The sequence below is a fragment of the Neovison vison genome, chromosome 5 (genome assembly GCF_020171115.1).
Source record: "Neovison vison isolate M4711 chromosome 5, ASM_NN_V1, whole genome shotgun sequence".
Taxonomy (NCBI): Eukaryota; Metazoa; Chordata; class Mammalia; order Carnivora; family Mustelidae; genus Neogale; species Neogale vison.
In genome coordinates, this window is record NC_058095.1 from 109,808,584 (window position 1) to 109,830,721 (window position 22,138).

At 45.0% G+C, this 22,138-nt stretch overlaps 1 protein-coding gene across 6 annotated transcripts in view; it reads left to right on the top strand.

The window, feature by feature from the left end:
* The window catches only part of RUBCNL (rubicon like autophagy enhancer), a 39,542-nt gene extending 17,653 nt beyond the window's left edge, over positions 1-21,889 (top strand). For 5 of the 6 annotated variants that reach the window (XM_044249746.1, XM_044249744.1, XM_044249745.1 and 2 more), the window contains exons 4-14: positions 195-405; positions 3,755-3,856; positions 4,344-4,404; positions 4,999-5,131; positions 6,270-6,415; positions 8,360-8,424; positions 14,992-15,230; positions 16,112-16,173; positions 19,019-19,172; positions 20,042-20,132; positions 21,291-21,889. In XM_044249746.1, coding sequence (XP_044105681.1) covers positions 195-405; positions 3,755-3,856; positions 4,344-4,404; positions 4,999-5,131; positions 6,270-6,415; positions 8,360-8,424; positions 14,992-15,230; positions 16,112-16,173; positions 19,019-19,172; positions 20,042-20,132; positions 21,291-21,403 — 1,377 coding nt within the window. In that variant the 3' untranslated portion in view covers positions 21,404-21,889. The remainder of the gene's footprint in view (positions 1-194; positions 406-3,754; positions 3,857-4,343; positions 4,405-4,998; positions 5,132-6,269; positions 6,416-8,359; positions 8,425-14,991; positions 15,231-16,111; positions 16,174-19,018; positions 19,173-20,041; positions 20,133-21,290) is intronic. The other variant, XM_044249749.1, reaches the window with a different exon arrangement.
* Positions 21,890-22,138: the final 249 nt, after the last annotated feature.

A 22,138-nucleotide genomic window follows, 5' to 3' on the forward strand; every position in this document is an offset into this window, starting at 1 on the left:
AATTTTACGTGTCTGGAAGATAGGGGCTCTACTTCATAGAATGACCTGTGATCCCTGAGTTAAGTGAGCATTTATATTTTTGTGCATTAACTCCACTTAAATACAGCTTCTTGATTTTTCAATCCAGTATACCCTCAATGAAAAACAGTCAATTATGCTTATATTTTACCTGATACTTTTTTTCCCCCCTGCAGGAAAATGCCCACTTCTATGTTGCAGATATGATTATAGCAGCAATGGAGAAAATTAAGTGTACGATCCTGAGTCAACAGCACACAGAGCCTTGGGGTGTGGAAGGAGCCAGTGGGGTGCTCGGGAATGACCAAGCTGACTCCGAAGTCACGTTTTATACCAACACAAAGCAAGAATCTGGGTCTTCCAATTCTTCTGACAGCGGCTATGAAGGCAAGTAGGGCACATCAGAGAGACTTTATGCTGTGTTCTCCATTCATGTCTCTTTTCCTGTCACATCCCAAAGTAGATCTTCAAATCCTTTGCCTACAACTTTCTAAAACTTCCTGAATAACCAGCTGCATAGCTCACCCCAGTCTTATAGGACCCCGGATCCACATTCCCAGGAGGAGACCCGAGGGGACCTGCTTTGATTGGGTGTCCCCAACTGGTCAGCCACCCTTGGCCAGGGGAGTGAAGGAATGTGATTGGACCATCATCCCCTCTGAGGCCACCAGTGGGAAGAAAAGAAATGATTCTTATTTCAGTCCTATTTCTGTGCTTTATCTTTGACTCTTTCTTTTTCGTGTCTGTGTCTCGGCCCCGTTTCTTGTGAGCAAATCAGCCCTGACTTCTCAGTAACGGTGGCAGCCCCTCCATCCGTTCCCTGTCCGCCCGTGACCTGGCCCAACACAGCAGCCTCTGGTCAGTCATTCTGTAAGCCGTGCACTTAGGTCCTCAAGACACATTTGCTGCCATTAGTTTTCTCTTTACTTCCAGCCTCTTTCCACTCATCCATCCCACACACATCTGTCTGCCTAGAACAACTTCTACTCCTCTAAAATGGCCCACTGGGTTTGTGCCAGATTTGATCCTGGGACTTTTAGCCTTGTGGGATGCAGCTTGCCAGCGGGCATCTCCTCATTTCCCTGTGTTGTACTGTGAGCTTTAGTTTTACGAGCCTGGTCAACTTGCCCGCAGACATTTCCCCCAAGCCTCTGTGTGCCTCCCTCCCTTTGCTTTGGCTGGGCTCCCTGCAATGCTGGGTCCCCAGGAATGTCACATTCGTTCCTTCGCTCTTCCGCTCTTCGAAAGCAGTCTCCCTCCACTACCACTGTGACAAGCTCCCAGATTTCATCCCAAGGCAGGAGCACCATTCATGTGGAAGGAAGCACAAGTTGTGCTCCCGAATGCTCTATGATTGTCCGAGTGCATGCCTCCCTCCCTCCTGGAGTTGTTGCAGCGTGGAGCCCTCCCTTCTCAAGGCTGGGGTACACACAGTTGTGTTTTCTCACAGCTATGCGTGTCAGTTTCTCAGTTCCCTTATGAGGTTTTAAACTCTTTGATGCATAGCATGGGTCTCATTTGAATTTGCCTTCAGCCTAGTGCCTTGCTTAAAATAGTATTTTATAAATATTTGTTGAATGGCTGAGCATGAGCGGGGGCGGGGGGGAGGTCAGAGGGAGAAGCAGGCTCCCTGCTGAGCAGGGAGCCCGACACTTGTTCAGTTGTGGGACCCCAGGATCATGACCTGAGCTGAAGGCGGATGCGTAACCAATTGAGTCACCCAGGTGCCCTTGAATTTTTTTTAACATGAATATAAATATGTTAAATAAGATTTTAAAATATTTCTACCACCCCGATAAAAATATGTGTGTTTTATCACATATGTCTCTTGTGACCTTTCTGGTGGTAGACATTACTCCTTTGGGGGAGGTCAGCATACTTCAAGTTGCAGGTTGGTCTTGAGAACATTTGAAAACAAACAAAAAGAATAGAAAGTGTCAGCATTCGATTCACCTCGAGGGAGCAATGCTCCTGGAACTTCTTTTTTTCTGAATCAGTGAAATATATTTTTGTGTCTGTAACTGAGTTGCAGTGGGATTGTATGTTACTGTGGATCGTGGTCAAAAGAGGGTGGGGGAAACAGAGTGGGTGAGGTTGCCCTACCTTACCCAGGAGGAAACCAAAGCTGAGAAGCTGATTGTGCATGGTCACCTGGCTAGGGTCGGGCAGTGTTGTTGGTTTTTAAAAAAAAATTTTTTTTAAGATTTAATTATCTTAGAGAGAGTGTACACACAAAGGAGCAGGAGGGGCAGAGAGAGAGGGAGAGAGAATCCCAGGCAAACCCTGCACTGAGCACACGGAGCTGGGCACGAGGCTCGATCCCAAGATCCTGAGATAATGACCTGAGCTGAAACCAAGGGTCAAGTCAGACCCTTAAGTGAATTGCAGCACCCAGGCAGCGTGGTTTTAAAAACTGGCCAGTTCCCTGTGAAGCCCAGTTATGTAACCTCTGCCTAACCTGTGGGCTAGACTATTTCCCTCAAGAACTGTACCCATTTCTCTGTGCTTTTCTCTTATGTTTATTCAAGTGAGTACAGTTTCATAGTGATTATATACTTGTATTAATGCAATTCCATTAATAATATGATTATATTAACAATATTTCCTATCCAATTTTCCATGTTGCTGCAGTTTTCACATTTTTCCATGATGGTATTTCTTGATTTAGTAACATGATTTGCAAAATCAGTTTATTATTATTTGGCATTTTGATAGCTTTTAGTATTTTAATATTTTAAAGGCACTGCAGATAGCGCCTTCTGATCAAAGCCTCCCTTTTTAACCTTTTTTTTTTTCTTTCTAATGACATTCTAAGGATAATTCCACAGACTAGCATTCAGGATCGAAAAACATGGACGTATTTGTAGTAGTTTACTTGGGTTGCGTTAACAAAATACCACAAACTGGGTGGCTGAAACAACAGAAAATTTATTCTCTCTCCATTGTGGAGGACAGAAGTCAACAGTGAACTTGTTGGAACGGTTGGCTCCTTCTGGAGGCTCTGAGGGAGAACCCATTCCATGCCTCTCCCAGCTTCTAATGGTTACTGCCAGTCCTTGATGTTCCTTGGCTTGTAGACACATGACCTCTCTCTCTGCCTCTGTCTGTACATGACCTTCTCTGGCTATCAGTGTCTGTGCTCAAATTTCCCTCTTTATAATATAACCAGTCATATTGGATTTTGAGCTCACTCCAATCCAGTATGTCCTCAGCTTGACTTGATCACATCTAATTCCTAAAGACCCTAATTCCAAATAAGGTCACATTCACAGGTCATTATCCTGGGGTCCCAGGATCGAGCAAGTATTGGGTTCAAGTTCTGGGTTCAAGCATCCCCCCCCCAAATATATATTTTGGGGCAGGGGATGCTCCTCAACCCAGTACAATATTTAAGTCGCTTCTATTCTTTGCCTCACTGTGAAGCTGATTTTTGTCCTCTTTGATTTTTTTAAAACTTAGTATTTTAAAAATTTTCAAACACACATTAAAGTAGGCAAGTGACTCTTATGAACCCCTCATCATCACAGATTCTCCTCCCTCTGTTTCACTCAGTCACAGTGAATGGACAAACAACACAAAAATAACTCCCTGCATTTTTTAATTCTTAAAGCTGGATTTTTAAACTCTTTTAATGTAAACTATCGGCCCATTTTTATTCCCTGGTTTCTAGTTAGTTGGCTGTGACAGTTTTTCTTGTTTTTCTTGTTGGTGAAAGCCCCTTCATTTCTTTTTCTAGGTTATGCTGCGTTACAGGGCAGCCCAGTGGCCGGAACACTCACTCACTCTGATGTGCTGAAAGAAGCCTGTAAATGTGACTTTGAGGACTTTGTTATCATAGGTAAGATCTGGAAACTCACCAGTGATGACTCGTAATTTCCCTCCTCTCAACACATACTGACATGCATCCCCTGTGATACCATGTTATAATGGCTTTCAAAGAAACTTCTCCCAAGATCAGATTATGTCAGATTAAAAAAATCACAATAGTAATAATAATTAGATGTTCTTATTTCAAATGTCTTGATAATCAATCTCTCATCTCACTTGTAGAATTGAATGAAAAAGCAGATACTAATTATAGTCAGATCTGTTTGGCCTCTCAATTAAATTTTGGTGGAATTTCAGGAGACTGGATTTTGAAATTCCATCTTTGGTCATTAGCTGTAGTCTCATAATAGAAACCCAGAGAACATGAAGAATGGAGATGCTGAATAACGAGACCTTTCTGAGAGGCAGGGATTTATTTTTGTGTTCTTATAAAATTAAGTATGATTAAGTAAAACAGACTGAAAGACTTTAATACTCTTTCTTTTATTTACTTGCAGAACTTGGTGAGTTTAGCAATATCACAGAAACCTGTGGGTGTTCCTGCAGCTCCTCAAAGAGGTAGGTCTCATTCATGGCCACCTGCACCTAGACCCCTGGGCCATTACCACTGAGGCACTGTGAACGCCAAGCCTCTGACATCTCCAATCAAGTTCTGCCAGTTCTAGGGACAGAGATTACTACTTAACAATGAAACAATTACCACTAAGTTTTCTATAGAGCTTTCTATAGTCTTTTATTTTTTTTAATAGAGTGTTTAAAGGCCTTTGTATACATTCTCATTTAATCAGCCTGGGTAGAATTTTTTTTTTTACCCCATTTTCATAAATATGGAAACTGAGACTCAGGCTAAATGTGCCTCAGGACACAATGCTGTTTGATGAGCAGAGACAGGACTTGAACTCAGGTCTTCAAACTCCAAATCCAGTGCTTTTTTTTTTTACTGCATTGCCCAGTCTTGGTCCCCTGCATAAATAAAAGCTGCTGTTTCAAGCGCAGAGGAACTGCATTGCATGAGACAATCATTGGGTGGCTGGGGCATGTTCCCTCCTGTGACACCTCTTCTGAGTTTTTGGAGGGGGAAGGATGGTTGAAGATCTACAGCATACTCCTCATGAATATCGTTTTCCACTTTTTGCATCTCTTACCTTTCAGTGTCATTTATGAGCCAGACTTCAATTCTGCTGAGCTAATAGCCAAGGAGCTGTACCGAGCATTCCAGAAGAGCTGGCTGTTGTCAGACGTTAATCAGCAGCCTGCAGGCCCTCTAAATGCAGCTGGCTCGGTTGTAAGTATCCAAATAAACTGGCCTTGCATTGAGAGTTCCTAAATTCTCATCTTGTTTGCTGTTCACTTCAGGCATTTATGCTTTTCCTTGTATGGTCCCTGGAGTGTTTCCCGAGTGTTGATGATGGGCCAGAGAATTCAGCATTTCACATTTTCATGCTCATCTCTATCCTCTTAAGTAGATGCCATTGTTATGTTTAAAGTGTTAGTTCCCGCCCCTCGGCCGGCCTGGCCAGTGGAAGAGCAGGAGTCATGTCCAGTCTGGTCCCGTGTGGACACACCGGCCTCTGCCCATTGCGGGGAGAGAACTTTGCAGCAGAGCGAACACAGGGGTGGGAATAAAGCAGTCTGCGTATGCAGAGGAGGGTGCTTCATTTCGTCAGGGGACTCGGGAAGGCCCACTGGACATCTCCGAACTTGAGAGTGGCAGCAGGTAGAAACACGTGGCACAGGGCAGCTGGAGCAAAAGTGACAGGGGCGGGTGCGCATGGTATGTTTACTGAGCAGGGTGGCCTCGTGTGGTTGGATAACGTGTGTGTGTGTGTGTGTGTGTGTGTGTTGGGGGGGTGCGGAGTTGGTCTTCCTGGGAAATTAGGTTTGAAGGATAGGGCCAAATTGTGGAGGACACAGAATGCTACTTTGAATGTTAATTGCAAACAGGAAAGTGGAATGGACAATGAATAATGAATAATGGATAATGGATAATGAACGGCTCAGAGGGGAGCCACTGGACATTTTTAAGCTGGGGAATGGCCTTAAAAGCTGTTTCAGGGGAAGTCTGACAACAGCTGGGGGTTCTGTTGGGCAGCATGTGGTAGCCTATGGACTAAGAGCAGTAAGGCTTCTGCTGTGAATAAAAGCATTCTGGGTCACAGCGACCTACTTACAGTAACTTGAAGTCTGAAAACAAATGAACTCCCCAAAATACTAAGAAAAGTGATCTCAGCTGGCTGGCGTTTCAAGCAAGACTTCTACAGATGGTGTTAGGTACCGGGAGGGCTTCTTTCGTTCAGTTGAAAGCAGTTCTAATTTTTCATGGCATATTTTAATGCTGGAAACACATTTGAATATTCATTTTCTTTCTGTTCCAGAAATATGCTTGTTTGGGTTGCTCTGAAATCCTCTTCTGTGTTATGCAGGTAGTGAATGAAGAGCGCGTCCGGAAAGACTTTGAATCCAGTGTGGACGTTGTTCAGGAAATTACCCTTAAGTCGAGGATCCGAGGGGCTGAAGACTGGGAGCCCCCCAGATTTCAAATCGTAGTTAATGTTCACCCACCACTGAAGTAAGTCTGGGTTGCTGTGAGGGCTTCCAGTCCAGGTAACAAAGATAGGTCCCCTCTTTGTGGACATAGGGGAAGGGAAGAAAATTACACACTGAGGGATGAAGGAAAATTTGTTGTAGGAAAAGGAAAGTTGGGCATATTTTCTAAATTAGCATCCAAGTACCTTGTTTTTCATGGGTTTTGGGGGGGTGCTAAGTAAGTTTGACAAATTTAACCATGTCCTTTATTATGTATGTTACACAACAATTAAAAATTAAGTAGGTTTAAAGGGGATTTTTAAAAAGATTTTATTTATTTATCAGACAGAGATCACAAGTAGGCAGAGAGACAGGCGGGGGATGGGGAAGCAGGCTCCCTGCTGAGCAGAGAGCCCAATGCGGGGCTCTATCCCAGGACCCTGGGATTATGACCTGAGCCGAAGGCAGAGGCTTAACCCACAGAGCCACCCAGGTGCCTCTAAAGGGGATTTTTTTTAAGTGGCTAATATTGAACCTTAAAATTCAGACACAATAACGTTAAAAGATTGCTCTATTTCCCAGGCCAATGTGAACTAAAAATAAATGGATAATTTTCTTTTAAAAGGAAAATCTTACCTTGAGAAGGGCTGTAGTTAAGAAATGCAACAGGATGGGACACCTGGGTGGCTCAGTGGGTTAAAGCCTCTGCCTTCGGCTCAGGTCATGATCTCAGGGTCCTGGGATAGAGCCCCGCATTGGGCTCTCTGCTCAGTGGGAAGCCTGCCTCCTCCTCCTCTCTCTCTCTGCCTACTTGTGATCTCTGTCAAATAAATAAATAAAATCTTAAAAAAAAAAAAAAAAGAAATGCAACAGGATGCGTATAAAAATGTCTTTGTTCTCTAAGAAGTAATAAAATCCTAAAAGACAAAATGACAAAAGAGGGTGCAAACGAAAAAAAGAAATAAACTCATTTTTACAAATGTCTGTGTATAAATGAAATACATAATAACTCAAGGTAATAGTTTTATTTGTTTCTGAGAGGATATGACATTGTAAGGGGACATTTTAACCACTTACAGTTTCTCCATTCCTCTTGGCTTGTATTTAACGTGTTCCCAAACTGCAGCGTAAGGAAGAGCCTGGGGGAGGGTCTTGCCTGTGGCCCATGGAAGTGCCCTAATAGGCTCTATCTTGTATTTTTTCTGTTTGAGAGAATGCCAGGAAGGTGTCTAGAGTGCTTGGGCAGAAAAGCCCCTTCTCCTGGCTTGGGGAGGGGTCACTCTCCTCAGCAAGGGTTGTCTTTTCTCTAAAATGTCCCTACGTCCTCTCTAAGGCACATGGTTAGGGTTCTGCATATTTTTACCTTGGTCCATTTTTGCTGACCCTAAACTGTAATAAAATTTTACAACTTCCTTCATATTTCCAAATCACGTATGGAGTTGTGACATCAAGAGTTCAGTAGAAGACACTGCAGTAGACGGTCGCTCTCCAGAAATGTCTGATACTTAGGTCTTATGTGACCTCTTATTCTTTTTTTTTGGGTCCCTGTGTGAACTTCCCAGGTGTATCACCTCTTGGTGTTTCATCTCCCTGAACTTTCTCCCTTGAGTTACATTTCTCCAGTTCTCACCGGTGGGGGTCCTGTGCATGCACAGTGAACCGTCTCCAAAGATCCCACGGTGAATAGTCATGATACTGACTTGTAGTCTGGTGATAGTAGGGGTTTTTAAAAGACCCAGAGATCTAAATAAATAAATAAATAAATAAATAAATCTAACTGACTAACTAAATAGTGATAAAATAAAATAAACGACCCAGAAATCTCAACTAGAAAACTCTACTGCTATTTTTTTCCCAAATGAAAAAAATGACAAAATTAAGGCCTTGAGCCCAGAAAAGCACCCTGATGTCAGTTTCTTGTCCAGTTAGTGAAAAATGCTCCGCTGGCTATTTCTGAACTGTAACTGTGATCCTTTTCTGTGCACAGGAAGGAACTCGTGGTAGCAGCCCAGAATTTTTTGTGTGCTGGCTGTGGCACTCCAATAGAACCTAGTAAGTATGGGCAGTGGGTTACCCGTTGAGGACGCAATGACAGGGCCAAGAATGGCAAAGTTGGAGAGTGTGCTGTTTTTGTGAGAGATACCTTGGGTGGAATTGTTATAGGAACTTAAACTGCTGCCTTCTCTTTCCTGAAGAGGTCATCGTGACCTATAAGGCTGTGCGGCTGGCCTGTTAACTTATCTCCTGGTTCTCTTGCCCTTGAGCCCTCAGTTCCAGCCACATGGCCTCCCTGCTGTTCCTTGAAGGAGTCAGGCTCATGCCTGACTTAGGGACTTGCGTTTCCGGTTTTCACTCTCCCGAGGATGACATCCCTATGGCTGGTTCCCTCACTCGACGTGAGGAGATGTTCTCTGGCCACCCTGTTGAAGATGCCATCATTGCCACACTCCTGGCCACAAACATGTGTACACTTTACTCTCCCTACTTATTTTTTACTCTAGCACTTACCTTCCTAAAATGCTCTTTGAGATTTTACAGATTTTGCTAATCGTTGGTCTGCGTGCCTGTCTCGATTCTAAGTTCCATGAGGACAGATGTGTTGTCTGTCTTGTTCATTGCTTTGATCCCCTGCTCCTACAAGAGCACCTGGCACACAGTTGTGCCTCAAAAGGTATTTGTTGAGTGCCTGAATGGCTTGTATCAAGGAGCTGGCCAAAGCCCTCCGAGAGGGTTTGGGGTGGTGGCTTGAGGGATCATTCCTGGGCCAGCTGGGGGCCTAGAAAGTCAGACTTCTTTGATTCAGAAATTCAAATTGCCCACTGAAGACTGCCAGTCACGTATTCTGCTTGTGAGGGTATCCACAGGTCTGACGTGTAAAAGACTGGGGAGAGGAGCTTTGCTGGAAAGGGTTCCTTTGGCCTTTGATAGGAAGTCTTGGAAGGAAAAAGACTTTGAACACAGAAATCTGTCTGGGATTCCTTCTACCATATTGAATGACAGTGTCCGCCCTTCATCACAGTTGTAACTGGTTTCCTTGAAAGGAAGGACTCATCCTCCCAACTAGTCTAGTAGAAATCATGTCTGTTTGGTTAACCCCTATATCCTGGTGCCTCAGGATGGAGTGCAGGCTTGAGTGCATGAGTCAGAAACTATGAACACATGACAGTGATTCTGCCAACTTTTAAACAATCTCTCTAAGTTCATTCAACTACGGAGATGTAGGCAACCAGTGCCAACATGGTCCTTCCCTCAGGAAGCTCGCCTCCAAGAAGGCAGAGGCATCAGCCAAGTGAACAGCAAGTATGATGCTTACAATGAAAAAGAAAGTTAAGAGTGCTGTGGGATTTACTTCATGGGAACTGAATCTGGGCTTGAGGGGGCTGGGCGGGAGAAGTTCTGTAGGGAAGTGATTGTCCCGGGAAGAGTGTGTGTGTGTGTGTGTGTGTGTGTGTGTTGCGGGGGGTAAGGGTCACCCTGAGCAAAGGACCTGCAGCAACTGCTGGGAAGTCCTGCGTGAGCGGAGAGTAGTAAGGAGAGAAGAAAGCTGCTCACAGGCGCCCAGGGCATAGACGGCAGATGCACTTTCAGGCACGGAGGCAATTTGGACTTTTCCTGTAAACGTCCTATATAGTTCTTAGGATATATTTTGACTTCTTAAAACTTTTTAAAAAGATTTTGTTTATTTGTTTGAAAGAGAGAGAGCAAGCACAAGCAGTGGGAAGAGGCAGAGAGAGAGAGAGAGAAGCAGATTCCCCACCTAGCAGGGAACCTGAAGCAGAGCTTGATCCCAGGATCCTAAGATCATGACCTGAGCCAAAGGGAGATGCTTAACCGACTGAGGACCCCAGATGCCCCTTGAGTTTTTACTTTAAGATATTTTTGAACTTCCGAAAGAGTTGCAAAAATGGTATTCTATATTCCTTTCATCCAGCTTCCCCTCACATTAGCATCTTATAATAATCAGAGTAAAATTACCAACTGAGGGCTTCGCGTTGGTACAGTCCCATTCACTCAGGCACAGACTGATTCAGATCTCACCCATGACCTTGATCTGCTCCCAGATCCAGTTCAGAGCTGCACAAGGCATGTAGTTGTCTGGTCTCCTTGGACTCCTCCAATCTCACACCTGTTGAACCATTTGAAAAGTTTGCAGACAACGTGACAGCTTATCCTTTAATATTCCAGCATGTTCTAAAAATAAGGATGATGAACAGTTAGCACACCAAAGGAAATGAGTAACAATTCTCTAATACTCTCTCTTACTAGTCCATATTCATTTGTTGTTCTCACGATGTCATTTTGTAGCCAATTTTTCTATCCAGCTTCTAACCGAGTTTCAGACACTGCATTTAGTCATTATTTCTCTTTAGCCACCTCTATTCTAGAACTCCACTCTCCAGCATGGTAGCCACTCCCTCATGTGTCTATTTAAGATTTAATTTAAATTAATTGAAGTTAAAAATCCAGTTCCTCAGATGTGGTCCATATACACTGTGGAGTATTATGCCTCCATCAGAAAGGATGAATACCCAACTTTTGTAGCAATATGGACGGGACTGGAAGAGATTATGCTGAGTGAAATAAGTCAAGCAGAGAGAGTCAATTATCATATGGTTTCACTTACTTGTGGAGCATAACAAATAGCATGGAGGACAAGGAGCGTTAGAGAGGAGTAGGGAATTTGGGTAAATTGGAAGGGGAGGTGAACCATGAGAGACTATGGACTCTGAAAAACAATCTGAGGGGTTTGAAGTGGCGGGGGGGGGGGTGGGAGGTTGGGGTACCAGGTGGTGGGTATTATAGAGGGCACGGCTTGCATGGAGCACTGGGTGTGGTGAAAAAATAATGAATACTGTTTTTTCTGAAAATAAATAAATAAATAATAATTTAAAAAAAAACACAAAATCCAGTTCCTCAGGGCGCCTGGGTGGCTCAGTCAGTTAAGCATCGGCCTTCGGCTCAGGTCAGGGTCCTGGGATCGAGTCCCACGTTGGGCTCTCTGATCATCGGGGAGCCTGCTTCTCCCTCTGCCTGCCACTCCACCTGCTTGTGCTTTCTCCCTCTCTGTGTCAAATAAACAAAGTCTTTAAAAAAAGATCCAGGTCCTCAGACACACTAGCTACATTTCAAGTGCTCAGTAGCCACATGTGGCTTGTAGCTACTACATTGGATGGCATAGGCTTAGAAGAGTTCCCTCCACCCAGAAAGTTCTCTTGGACAGCACTGGTCTAGAATTTGTACTTCCATTTTTTTTTTTTTTTTCCTGTGGCACTGACTTTTCCTCCAATGAGAACAGTTGTGGTTTAGAGTAGGGCTTCTCGACTTCAGTACCACTGACTCTGTTGAAGAGCTGTCCTGTACATGCTAGGATGTTCAAAAGCATCACTAGATGCTACTGGTTGCTCTCCAGTTATGGCAACTGGAAATATCTCCAGATATTTCCACATATTCTTAGGGAATCACCCCTGGTTGAGAATACCTGGTTTAGGTTGCGTCATTTAGCTCTGTTTTAATTAAAGGACTGAAGAAACCAAAAGAGAGAGACATCATTTATTCTGTATTGATAGTATAGTACTTAGTAGAGAGTCAATGAAATTTGATGAGTGAATGATCGGACATTGAGATTTTAGGATTGTAGATTTTAGGAAAAGATGAATTGTATCAGGAAAATTTGTTGGTCCCATCTGTTCCCCTTTCTCTTTCCATCCTGCTAAGTTTGATCAGAAATATAGAGTGGAAGGGCCAGAGCATACCTTCCTTTCTGCCCATTTTATATAAAATGTATCAAGGCCCTGTCACAAGCCAAAAAATACTCATCATCTGACAAATCAGAAATTGGAATCCAGGGTAGAAAATAGACACATACAACTGACTTCTCAAGATTTGAAATTGAAGAACTCAAACATAAAGCATTTAACGAGTTCTTAACAAGAATTCGTCAACCCTAGTTGTGTGTCCTTATAATTGAACCTGGTTGTTTATGATTCCATATTTACAGATTTACCTACTGGATGAATTTTATTGGTGGTCACAGAATCATTACACATGGTGTTTTCACAGTCATGCCCAGATATGCACAAAGCACCAAAAATTTGAGTTGCCTGAAATTTTAGTTGCCCAAAGCACACGTTTCCAGCTGAAGGCCGTGCTCTGCCTTCTGGTTTTCTCTCTCATATTGTGAACAAGGCCTTCTCATGGTTTGCTGAAGGCCTTTTTTATTTGTTACAGCTTTGCATTTTTTGTTGATGAGTTAGCTATTTAAAATATCCCCCACATATGGTACTGAAGTGCTTCTAAGCATGAGAAGGATATGATTTGCTTTATGGAAAATATACATGCATTAGATAAGCTTCATTCAGGCATGAGTTACAGATAGTGCTGTTGGCCCTGAGCAAGGATATAACAAAAATATAACAAAATAATATATTGTTCGCAATGTATATATAAGGTTGTTACTGTTGGTTTAACGTTGATAATATATATAAGGCTGTTAAAAATAAATTATAACAAAATACATTAGATACAAAATACATTAGAAAACACACATAAAGCAGGGTTATGTATTGACCAGTTGGTGAAAAGGGTACCAGAGGGTCACAGAAGCCTAAACCTGTTTTTCCCTCAGGAGCATATATACCTGTTTTGACAAATTCGGTGTTCGTGGCACCTTTACAGTATTGTAAATAGTAAGAATCAATGGGTGCGACCAGGGCGACCTGGGCAAGCGCAAAGGTGTTAGCTCCTCGCCCTTTCTCTCCGTTGCATGCGGCAGAGGGTGAGGGGGCTGTGATGGCCAAAAGCTGGAGCTTCAGGCCAGACGTGGGTGGAACCCCACTAGCCTGCTCCCCGAGTGTCTCTTCATTCCCTGTCTGGGCTCTCATCAGTGAAATGGGACATAATAGCCCCTGCCTCTTACAGGTTCGAGCAGAGAATGACACAGTGTAGGTGAGAATTTTAACCAGAGCGTAACACAAAGTCGGTGCTCAATAAGGGATAACTCCTGTAGTCACTCGGGCCTTGTTTATTGATTGATTGATTGGTTTTATATTTTATTTTATTTTATTTTTGTAAACATACGTGCAGAAGCATATAGGACTAGCAATGTACCTAACTCATTGATAGCGCTCGTCATTCAAGTAATGTCTCCTTTCTAAAATACAAGCGACCTTGTTTATTCTGGAAGCCGGGGCAAAGAAACTAGATTTAGAATCTTCAGTGTATCAGGTGCTGTGGTAGCTGCTTTGCCACCCATCCTTTCGTTTAATCTGATGATGATGATCTCATCCTCGCCCATCTCAGGCTCCAAGGTTGAGGGCGGGACACTGGGGAGACTTAACTGAGTTGCTGTCTTCTTAAACTGGGTGGCGGGTACACAGGGACTTGATGCATTTGTCCCTACACCTTTTGCTTGCCAATATATTTTGTTAGATATACTTCAGAAAGCAATGCGTGCTCATTTGAGCAAATTAAAAAAATGCAAAAGAAGGAAAAATCCTTTCTCCTGCCCTCTGGAAGTGTTCACTTTTGGCTTTTTGGTGGGGATCCTCTTGGACTGTGTATGTGTGTTTTTAGAAGCAAAATCACGATCACAGTGTAAACATCTGGAACTGGATGTCCACTGCCCACACTCATCCATGCATTCGTGGGCTCTCTGTCATTTCATTGTTGAGGGCACCGTGCCTGTCTAGCCGGGTGCTTTGTAATAATGTATGTTCAGATTGCTGTATGTACTGTAATGCGCACCTGTGTCTCCACGTGTGCATGTTAGCATTTCTGTCTGGTGTCACCAAAGCAGGAGTCCCGGTACACATCAGAGTTCAAGTATATCGTGGAAATGTCCTCCTAGAAAGTCCCCTCAGGTCAGCCCTGAGAGTGAGTGTCCACCCCTCTGCCCCTCACCGGCCCTGGGTCCTCTACCTCTGTGACGGTCTCCTGCAAAACCAAGCGTTCACTCTTTCAACACGCAAGTCCTTGCTGCTGAGATCGTTTCTCAGGTCATTCCTGGTCAGCTGCACTCTCTGTTTCCGTGTATCGCCTGTTCCCATCCTTGGTGCATCTCTGTAATGTGTTTGCCCTGGGCTTATCCAGGAAGTCTTTGGGGTGCTGCTCCCTAAGGTGTCTCCAAAGCGTGCCTGACGATTTACCAAGCACTTTCTGTAGGTGTGATAGCCCATGACCTGGTCCTGAGCTGCTTTTTATAGCTTCAGGATAGTTAGCCTGAAAGGGTTCCACCAGCCCTCAGGCTCCTGGCGGGCAGGAGGCAGAGGGTAGACTCCCACCGATTTCTGGACTCTAAACCTCGTGTTCTTTTGCCTACACTGCCGTTTACAATGCCTGTCTTCCAAATTCAGGAGTATTTGGGGTGGCTTTCTCTTTTTCTGACCCCTGTTTTTGGAAAGCAGGGCTCCTGAATGGCCATATAATACACAGCCTCCAGCCCCTGCCGGAGCTTTCTCAGAGGCTCTGAGGGCGCGTACGGTGTTAGCAATACAAACCCCGCCATCTGGGTCTTGAACCTCACAGGAATGGGAAGCGGTGGGGGGAGGCGGGCAGAGGGCAGTGGGTTTGCCATTCGCCAGCCGAGGTGAGGCGTGCTCACCCTCCCGTGGGCTCTTGCAGAGTTTGTGAAGCGGCTCCGGTACTGCGACTACCTGGGCAAGTACTTCTGTGACTGCTGCCACGTCTACGCAGAGAGCTGCATCCCTGCGCGGATCCTGACCACGTGGGACTTCAGGAAGTACTACGTCAGCAATTTCTCCAAACGGCTGCTGGACGGTCTGGGGCCCCAGCCCGTTTTCAATTTGCTGAGCATCGGCCACGGCCTGTACGCCAAGGTCAAGGAACTGGACAGAGTGAGGGTGAGCACCAGCCTCGGTGGGGGAGGCGGGGCCGCCACTGCACCTTGCAACCTTGCACCGTCTCAGGGGACACAGCCGGACCCTCCAAAGGGCGGGTTTACTGCCAGCCGCTGGAGCTTCAGCTTCCAAGGCCCGGTACCAAATTCCCTATGTAGGCATCGTTTTGCATTTATCACATAGATTTTGACATTTATTTATTATTAGTTTTTAAAATAAAATTATGTTTAAGGTGTAGAGCATGATAATTTGATGTTCAACAAGTGAAATAATTACTGGTCAAGCTAATTAGCATCTCCATCTCCATAGTTAGGGTTTGTGTGTGTGTGTTAGGAGCACCTGAAATGTACTCTCTTAGCAAGTTTCCAGTGTTCAATACAGTATTATTAATTATAGTCCTCATACCATCTGGTAGACCTTAGACTTATTCATCCTACGTAACTGCGCCTTTGTTCCCTTTGGCCAGCATCTCCCCATTTGCCTTACCTCCCTGTCTCCCTGTTCAACTCTCTGCTTCTTTTAAGATTCCTCATGTAAGTGAGACCATGCAGTTTTTTTTCTTTCTGTGTCTGTCTGATTTCACTGAGCACGATGCCCTCCAGTTTTATCTCTGTAGCCACAAAAGGCAGGATCTCCATCTTTCATAGACAGTTATGTGTTTTCCTCAAAGAAGAGCCCCAATGGTTGTGTAAGCCTCATGCTTCTCACAACTTGGGTTTCTACTGGACTCTCTCATGAACCCCTGCTATATGGACTGTTTGCTTCAAAGGCTTGTCTTAGAGTTGTAGCATTTCGAAGTTAGAACTAACATTTAAATTTGATTTGTACATTTTCCGTGTCATTGATCACATGAACTTCTCCCCCTGTTTGGCTTCTCACATTAGGAAACCCGGGAACAACTTTTTCATATCAAGAAGCTGTTGAAGACCTGCAGGTTTGCTGAAAGGTACTGATGTTGGCTAGGCCAGTCCACGCCTGAGGTTGGGAGGGCTGGGAGCCTCTGCATACCTACACACACCTCCCAGTCCCTTGGGTACCATCTGCTTCCAGCTCCTTTAATCCACAGGGCCCCTTAGCACAGCAACTCCTTCGGGCCTCGTCTTGATGATCCAGACCCTGTCGCTAAAGTTGCTGAATCTTCTGGCTCACTAGTAATGAACTTAACATGTTAGAAGAATCGGCCAGAACAAGGATGAAATAACTCCAGCCGGTGGGCTTACTATGATTACTGTTGTTATTTTAAGTTGTGACCAAACACGCATACCAAAATATACCATCTTAACCATTTTAAGTGTACAATTCAGTGGCATTAAGTACATTCACATTCTTGTCCAACCGTCGCCACTGTCCATGCACAGAATTTTTTCTCTTGCAAAACTGAAACTCTGTATCCATTTAGCAATAACTCCCTCCTCCCTCGCTCCTCCTGCCCCTGGCAACCACCATTCTCCTTACCGTCTCTATGGACTCACTCCTCTGGGTGACTCCTGGAAGTGCAGCCACAGAGTATTTGTGCTTTTGTGACTGGTTTATGGCACTCAACATAATTTCTTGGAGGTACGCCCATGTTGTAGCATGGGTGAGAAGTTCCTTCCTTTTTTAGGGCTGAAAAATATTCCATTATATGTACCTACCGCATTTTGTTTACCCGTTCAGCCACCTTGGGTTGCTTTCACCTTTTAGCTATTGTGACTAGAGGTGCTCTGAACGGGGGTGTATTGATGGCCTTTTTAAAAAATCCCTGATGGAGGGCGTGTCAAACCGTCATTGCTGTTTCGTACTTTATAGTATCATGTGGTGTTAATTTTGGTATGGTTCTCTTACTGGTAGATTTTTTTTAAAGATTTTATTTATTTGACAGACAGATATCACAAGGAGGCAGAGACGCAGGCAGAGAGAGAGAGAGGGAAGCAGGGTCCCTCCCAGGACCCTGGGATCATGACCTGAGCTGAAGGCAGAGGCTTAACCCACTGAGCCACCCAGGCGCCCCTTACTGGTAGATTTTTAATCTAATAGATTTTAATATCTTTATATTGAAATAGATTTTAATATCTCTATAGATAGTATACTATACTATCTATAGTATATAGTACTATAGTATACTATAGAGTATAGATAGTAAACTAGATAGATTTTAATACCTCATAGATACTTGGATTTTTAATACCATTAGTTATTTAAAAGACCGGGCTTTAGGTGAATCTCTGTGCACATCCATTATATGTCCTTAGAATAAACTTCTAGTGGTGGAATTTTGGGGAGCCATGGCATAAAGGTCTAGGCATGAATTCAATGACAGAGATATAATTTTTTAAGTGAGAAAAGAGGTTACTTAAGGAGTTAAGATTATTTGTTATAATAGACAGGATCATAGTTTTTTAAAAAATTGTTTCATTTTATTATTTTTTTAAAGATTTTATTTATTTATTTTTTTACCAGAGAGAGAGAGCACACAAGTAGGGGGAACAGCAGGCAGAGGGCGAAACAGGCTCCCCATATCAAAATCGATATGGGACTTGACCCCAGGACCCTGGGGTTATGACCTGAGCAGAAGGTAGATGCTTACCCGACTGAGACACCAAGCCGTCCCCCCAAAATTGTTTTGTTTTAAAGCTGCTTTCAGTTTCTGATCTTTAATGATAATGTACTATATCTTTAATGATAATGTATTGCCTTTGAATTAAATTTCTTGGGGAGGAGCACATCTCCTGTAGTTATTTGGCCTTAAGCTCTACCTCATGGCAGTGGTGTGACAGGTTAGCTACGTCTCAGGCTGTCAGTTTTCTTGCCTGTAACATATAACAATCCTCATAATTATTACTGTCTACCAAAATTTCTTGAGTATCCATTCTGTGCTTCAGATAAAAAGTCCGTGGGACTCATGTTACATCCAGGGAGAAAGCACAAACCTCTTATTGCCAGACCATGTGTTAGACACATACTCATGGTGCCGCACAAAAGAGGCAACAGTTAGGTCCTATGGGGCGGGGCAGGGAGGAGGGCCACAGAGCTTCCCGGAGGAAAAGCAGAGTTTAAAGAGCAAGTCAGACTGAAGAAGTGTGAGGGGTCCCCCTCCAGAAGAAGCAGCATGAGCGAGCATCTCAGGCTGGATGGAGAATTCAGCGCAGATTGGCCTGTTGGAATGTCAAGTCCAGCGTAGGCAGTGGCTGGCTCGGCAATGAGTGCGTGGCGCCACTAACAGATATAGGGAATTCAGGAGGAGATAAGTAGGGGTTGGAGAAAGATGCAATCCATATGTGACTGCCCTTCGGACACACAGGTGGCTACGATGAGCTCAGAGTTGGATGCTTGGGTCTTGGGCTCGGTGCTGGGCTCCTGGCTGGGCAAGTCACGCACCTGCCTATGAGCAGTGATCCTCCTCCTGGCCGGACAACAGTCAGCAGGCAGATGGACTTGAAATTAAGCTGGAATGAATGAGGTCGTCTTTTTTTTAAATCTCAGTACATGTTTTTAAGACTTGAAAAATAAATGTGCAGCTGTCTTTTGCTGAGTATCTCCATGGGCAGGCTGCGAGAGATGTTTTTCTGATGGCTCAGCTTTTTGAAATCCACTTTTAGGGAATTTTAGGTTTCTGGCTTCCAAACAAACTTGCAGAATGTCAGACAGTGAGCCAGGTTCACTTGCTCTTGGGCTTTCTTTTTTTTTTTTGAACTGGTTAAAAAAATAATCAAGTGTGAGTGCCAGAGAAAATCCCCCCCTGCTCGGCCTCCTTGTGTCACAGCCTCTGTGTGGGTGGCTGTCCGAACTCCTCTTTGTTTCCTCCCCGGCAGCGCGCTAAAGGAGTTTGAGCAGGTGCCGAGGCACCTGACTGATGAGCTCCACCTGTTCTCGCTGGAGGATCTGGTCAGGGTCAAGAAACGGCTGCTGGTGCCCTTGCTCAAGGACATTCTAAAAGCTTCCCTCGCGCATGTGGCCAGCTGTGAGGTAAGGCTCCCCTGGGACAGGTGTGTCCCTGAGCTGTCCCTTACCCTTTAGGGCCTGGGATAGGTGTTCTGCACCTTACCTCATTTAACCACCACCAACTGTGAGGGAAGTGCGGGGAACACTATTTCCAGATGAGAGACATGAGGTTCGGAGCTATTTGGTAACAGCCAAGATTGTCATGCTGGCCCCCGGCAGGGCTGGGAATGCAAGCGTGGGCCAGTTGACTTCTTCGTGTCAGGGCCAAGCCCTGCTGGGGACCTTGCCTGACTCCCATCTTCCTGGACGCACCAAGGACAGCCATGTGGACTCAGGATCCGGGGGACTAGGAGCTCTGTGTCTGCATGAACTCAAAAATTGTAGAACAGCCCTCAGAAATAAGAGTAGGTCATCTGAAGGTCATCTGAAGGTATAAAGTCATGATCTTTCCCTGGCGTCTCAGATTAAATCTCTCCATGCAAAACAGAGGCACACGTACCGTTCATATCCATTTACTCTACTCAAGTGAGATCTAGCGTCCCGGTCCTTCTAGAGGCCAGGATGCCAGACACTTAACGACGGAGGTTTATAAAGTTCTGTGAAAGTAGTCACTTGGCTTCTCCATCAAAAGAATCGTTGCCGGGGCGCCTGGGTGGCTCAGTGGGTTAAGCCGCTGCCTTCGGCTCAGGTCATGATCTCGGGGTCCTGGGATCGAGTCCCGCATTGGGCTCTCTGCTCAGCAGGGAGCCTGCTTCCTCCTATGTCTCTCTGCCTGCCTCTCTGCCTACTTGTAATCTCTCTCTGTCAAATAAATAAATAAAATCTTTAAAAAAAAAAAAAAAAAAGAATCGTTGCCAAGGAGGATTTTAACTTTTTGGCCCCTTCTCTTACAGCTGTGTCAAGGAAAGGGCTTCATTTGTGAATTTTGCCAGAGTACAGCCGTCATCTTCCCCTTTCAGACTGAGACGTGTAGAAGATGTGCAGGTATCTTATTAACTTCATAATGCACGCTTGATAATAGCTTAATAACGGAAGCGCACAATGAGCTTAATAGCAGTTTAATCACTTAAGCACATTGTTGTTGGGAGTATAATGGTGCTAGTGCATGCATGTATGAAGGGTAGGACCTCATGGAGTTTTGGGTGCATGGGGAAGAGAATTTGGGTGAGGCGGGGATCATGGGGGACATCTCCCCATACAGGAGGGAAGAGTGGTTCCCCCTTTTGCCTATGGCCCAGTTCTTTCCCACCAGGGCAAGCCATAGCCGCTGCCCCAGTTTTAGAATTGGATTGCGGTCATGCTTAAGGCCGAGATGCTGTCCTTGACCCCTCTTGTACTCCAAGGGCGGTTTGAGTCGTCATCACGGAGACCATGTAGCCCCAAAAACCTAACGCGTTTACTACCTGGCTCTTCCCAGCAGAGATGCTCAGACCTTGTTAGATTGTCTGTATTGATGCTTGAAGAAATCCCGTGACCTCTCAGCTGTTTCTTGGGAGAGATCTGATCGTGCATTCTGCCTTTATCCTTGATAAGAGCCATTCCTCCCCTTTACCACTCCAGCACCAACTTCCCGAATACTTTAGGCAGGATCGCAGGGGAGGCTCCCCAGCAGAGAAACTCCAAAGCACGGATCTGTGTGCAGAGAGCTCACCGGGGTGTGATGTTAGGCTCAACACCCGTTAGGGTGTGAAGTCAGCAGGACTCGGCAGAGGAGGAGGCGAGCCATGGTGAGGTAGCAATGGAGGGTCAGCATGTCTCACAGGGCGCTCTGAAACAGGATGGCTTGCATGCTGTCACATACTGGGGACAGGGGCCAGGCAAAACCTTTTAAACCGTGTGTTGACCAGTCACCCGATGTAGGCCAGTGCCGGCCAAGGGAGATGACCTTGAGGGAGGGAGGCAGGTCTCTCCAGTTCAGGCATTTCTAGTTAGGGCCCCCTCCTGAGCTGTCAGTCACCAACACTCACCATGTTCATGGCACACTGGGGACTTTAGAATCTGTCCCTTCCAACCTGCCTCATTTCTTGTTGGACAACTGGTTTCTGGACCCAGACCACGTCTCTCCCCAGGGTGGGGATGAGCATTTGTATGTATGTGAGAAGGCAAATAGGCTGCTCGCTGATGACTGTCCTCCTGCTCTAGGGTGCAGAGCGTGCTTTCACAAGCAGTGTTTCCGGTCGTCCGAGTGCCCCCGGTGCGCGCGGATCACAGCTCGGAGGAGACTTTGGCAAAGTTTACCTTCTGCAGCTACATGATGCCCGAGTATTTTGGGAAAGACTGTTCAACATGCCTTAGAACACCGATTCCTGTCTATCATTGATCAGATTGTTGCAGATGTTGAGTACTGTATATTAAGGGAAAAAAGTGGCCAATATTGTTTTTTATTATATATATTTAATGTTTTAAAAAGAATGCACTTTTTTGGGTTATTAAGCATAGGTTTATTACTGGTGGTTTTGTTTACAAATGTTCAGTGTTTTTGCTGCTGCTGGTTTTTTTAATGAGTTTTTTTAGTACTTCTTCAATCGTATTTGAGCGGTTGTACGTAGCTAATATTGGAGCCTATTTCTGTATGAATTGTAACTGACAAGACAAATGGCTCCGTTTGTCTTTCTCTCAAGCTTGTTTTGTGGGATGGATTGGTACTCTCAGTGAACAAAAACGCAGCCAACAATCTGTCTACCCCCCGGGTTTTTTCCGACTTAAGTGCCGTTTCGTAATTCTATCCGTTTTGTAATCGTGTTCTCCCATCCAAGTACTAACCAGGCCCGACCCTGCTTAGCTTCCGAGATCAGACGAGATCGGGCGCGTTCAGGGTGGTATGGCCGTAGACTGTAATCGTGTTCTCGATTTTCCTTGCTCTAGGGTGGGTAGAGAGAGTACACGTTACTTCCGCAGGTGCACCCATTTCAAGACGAGCTGGAGTTGCTCAGCGGTGCCCGGAGCTGCTGTCTGAAGCAGGTGCCTGTACGCCGCGCCCTTAGAGACGC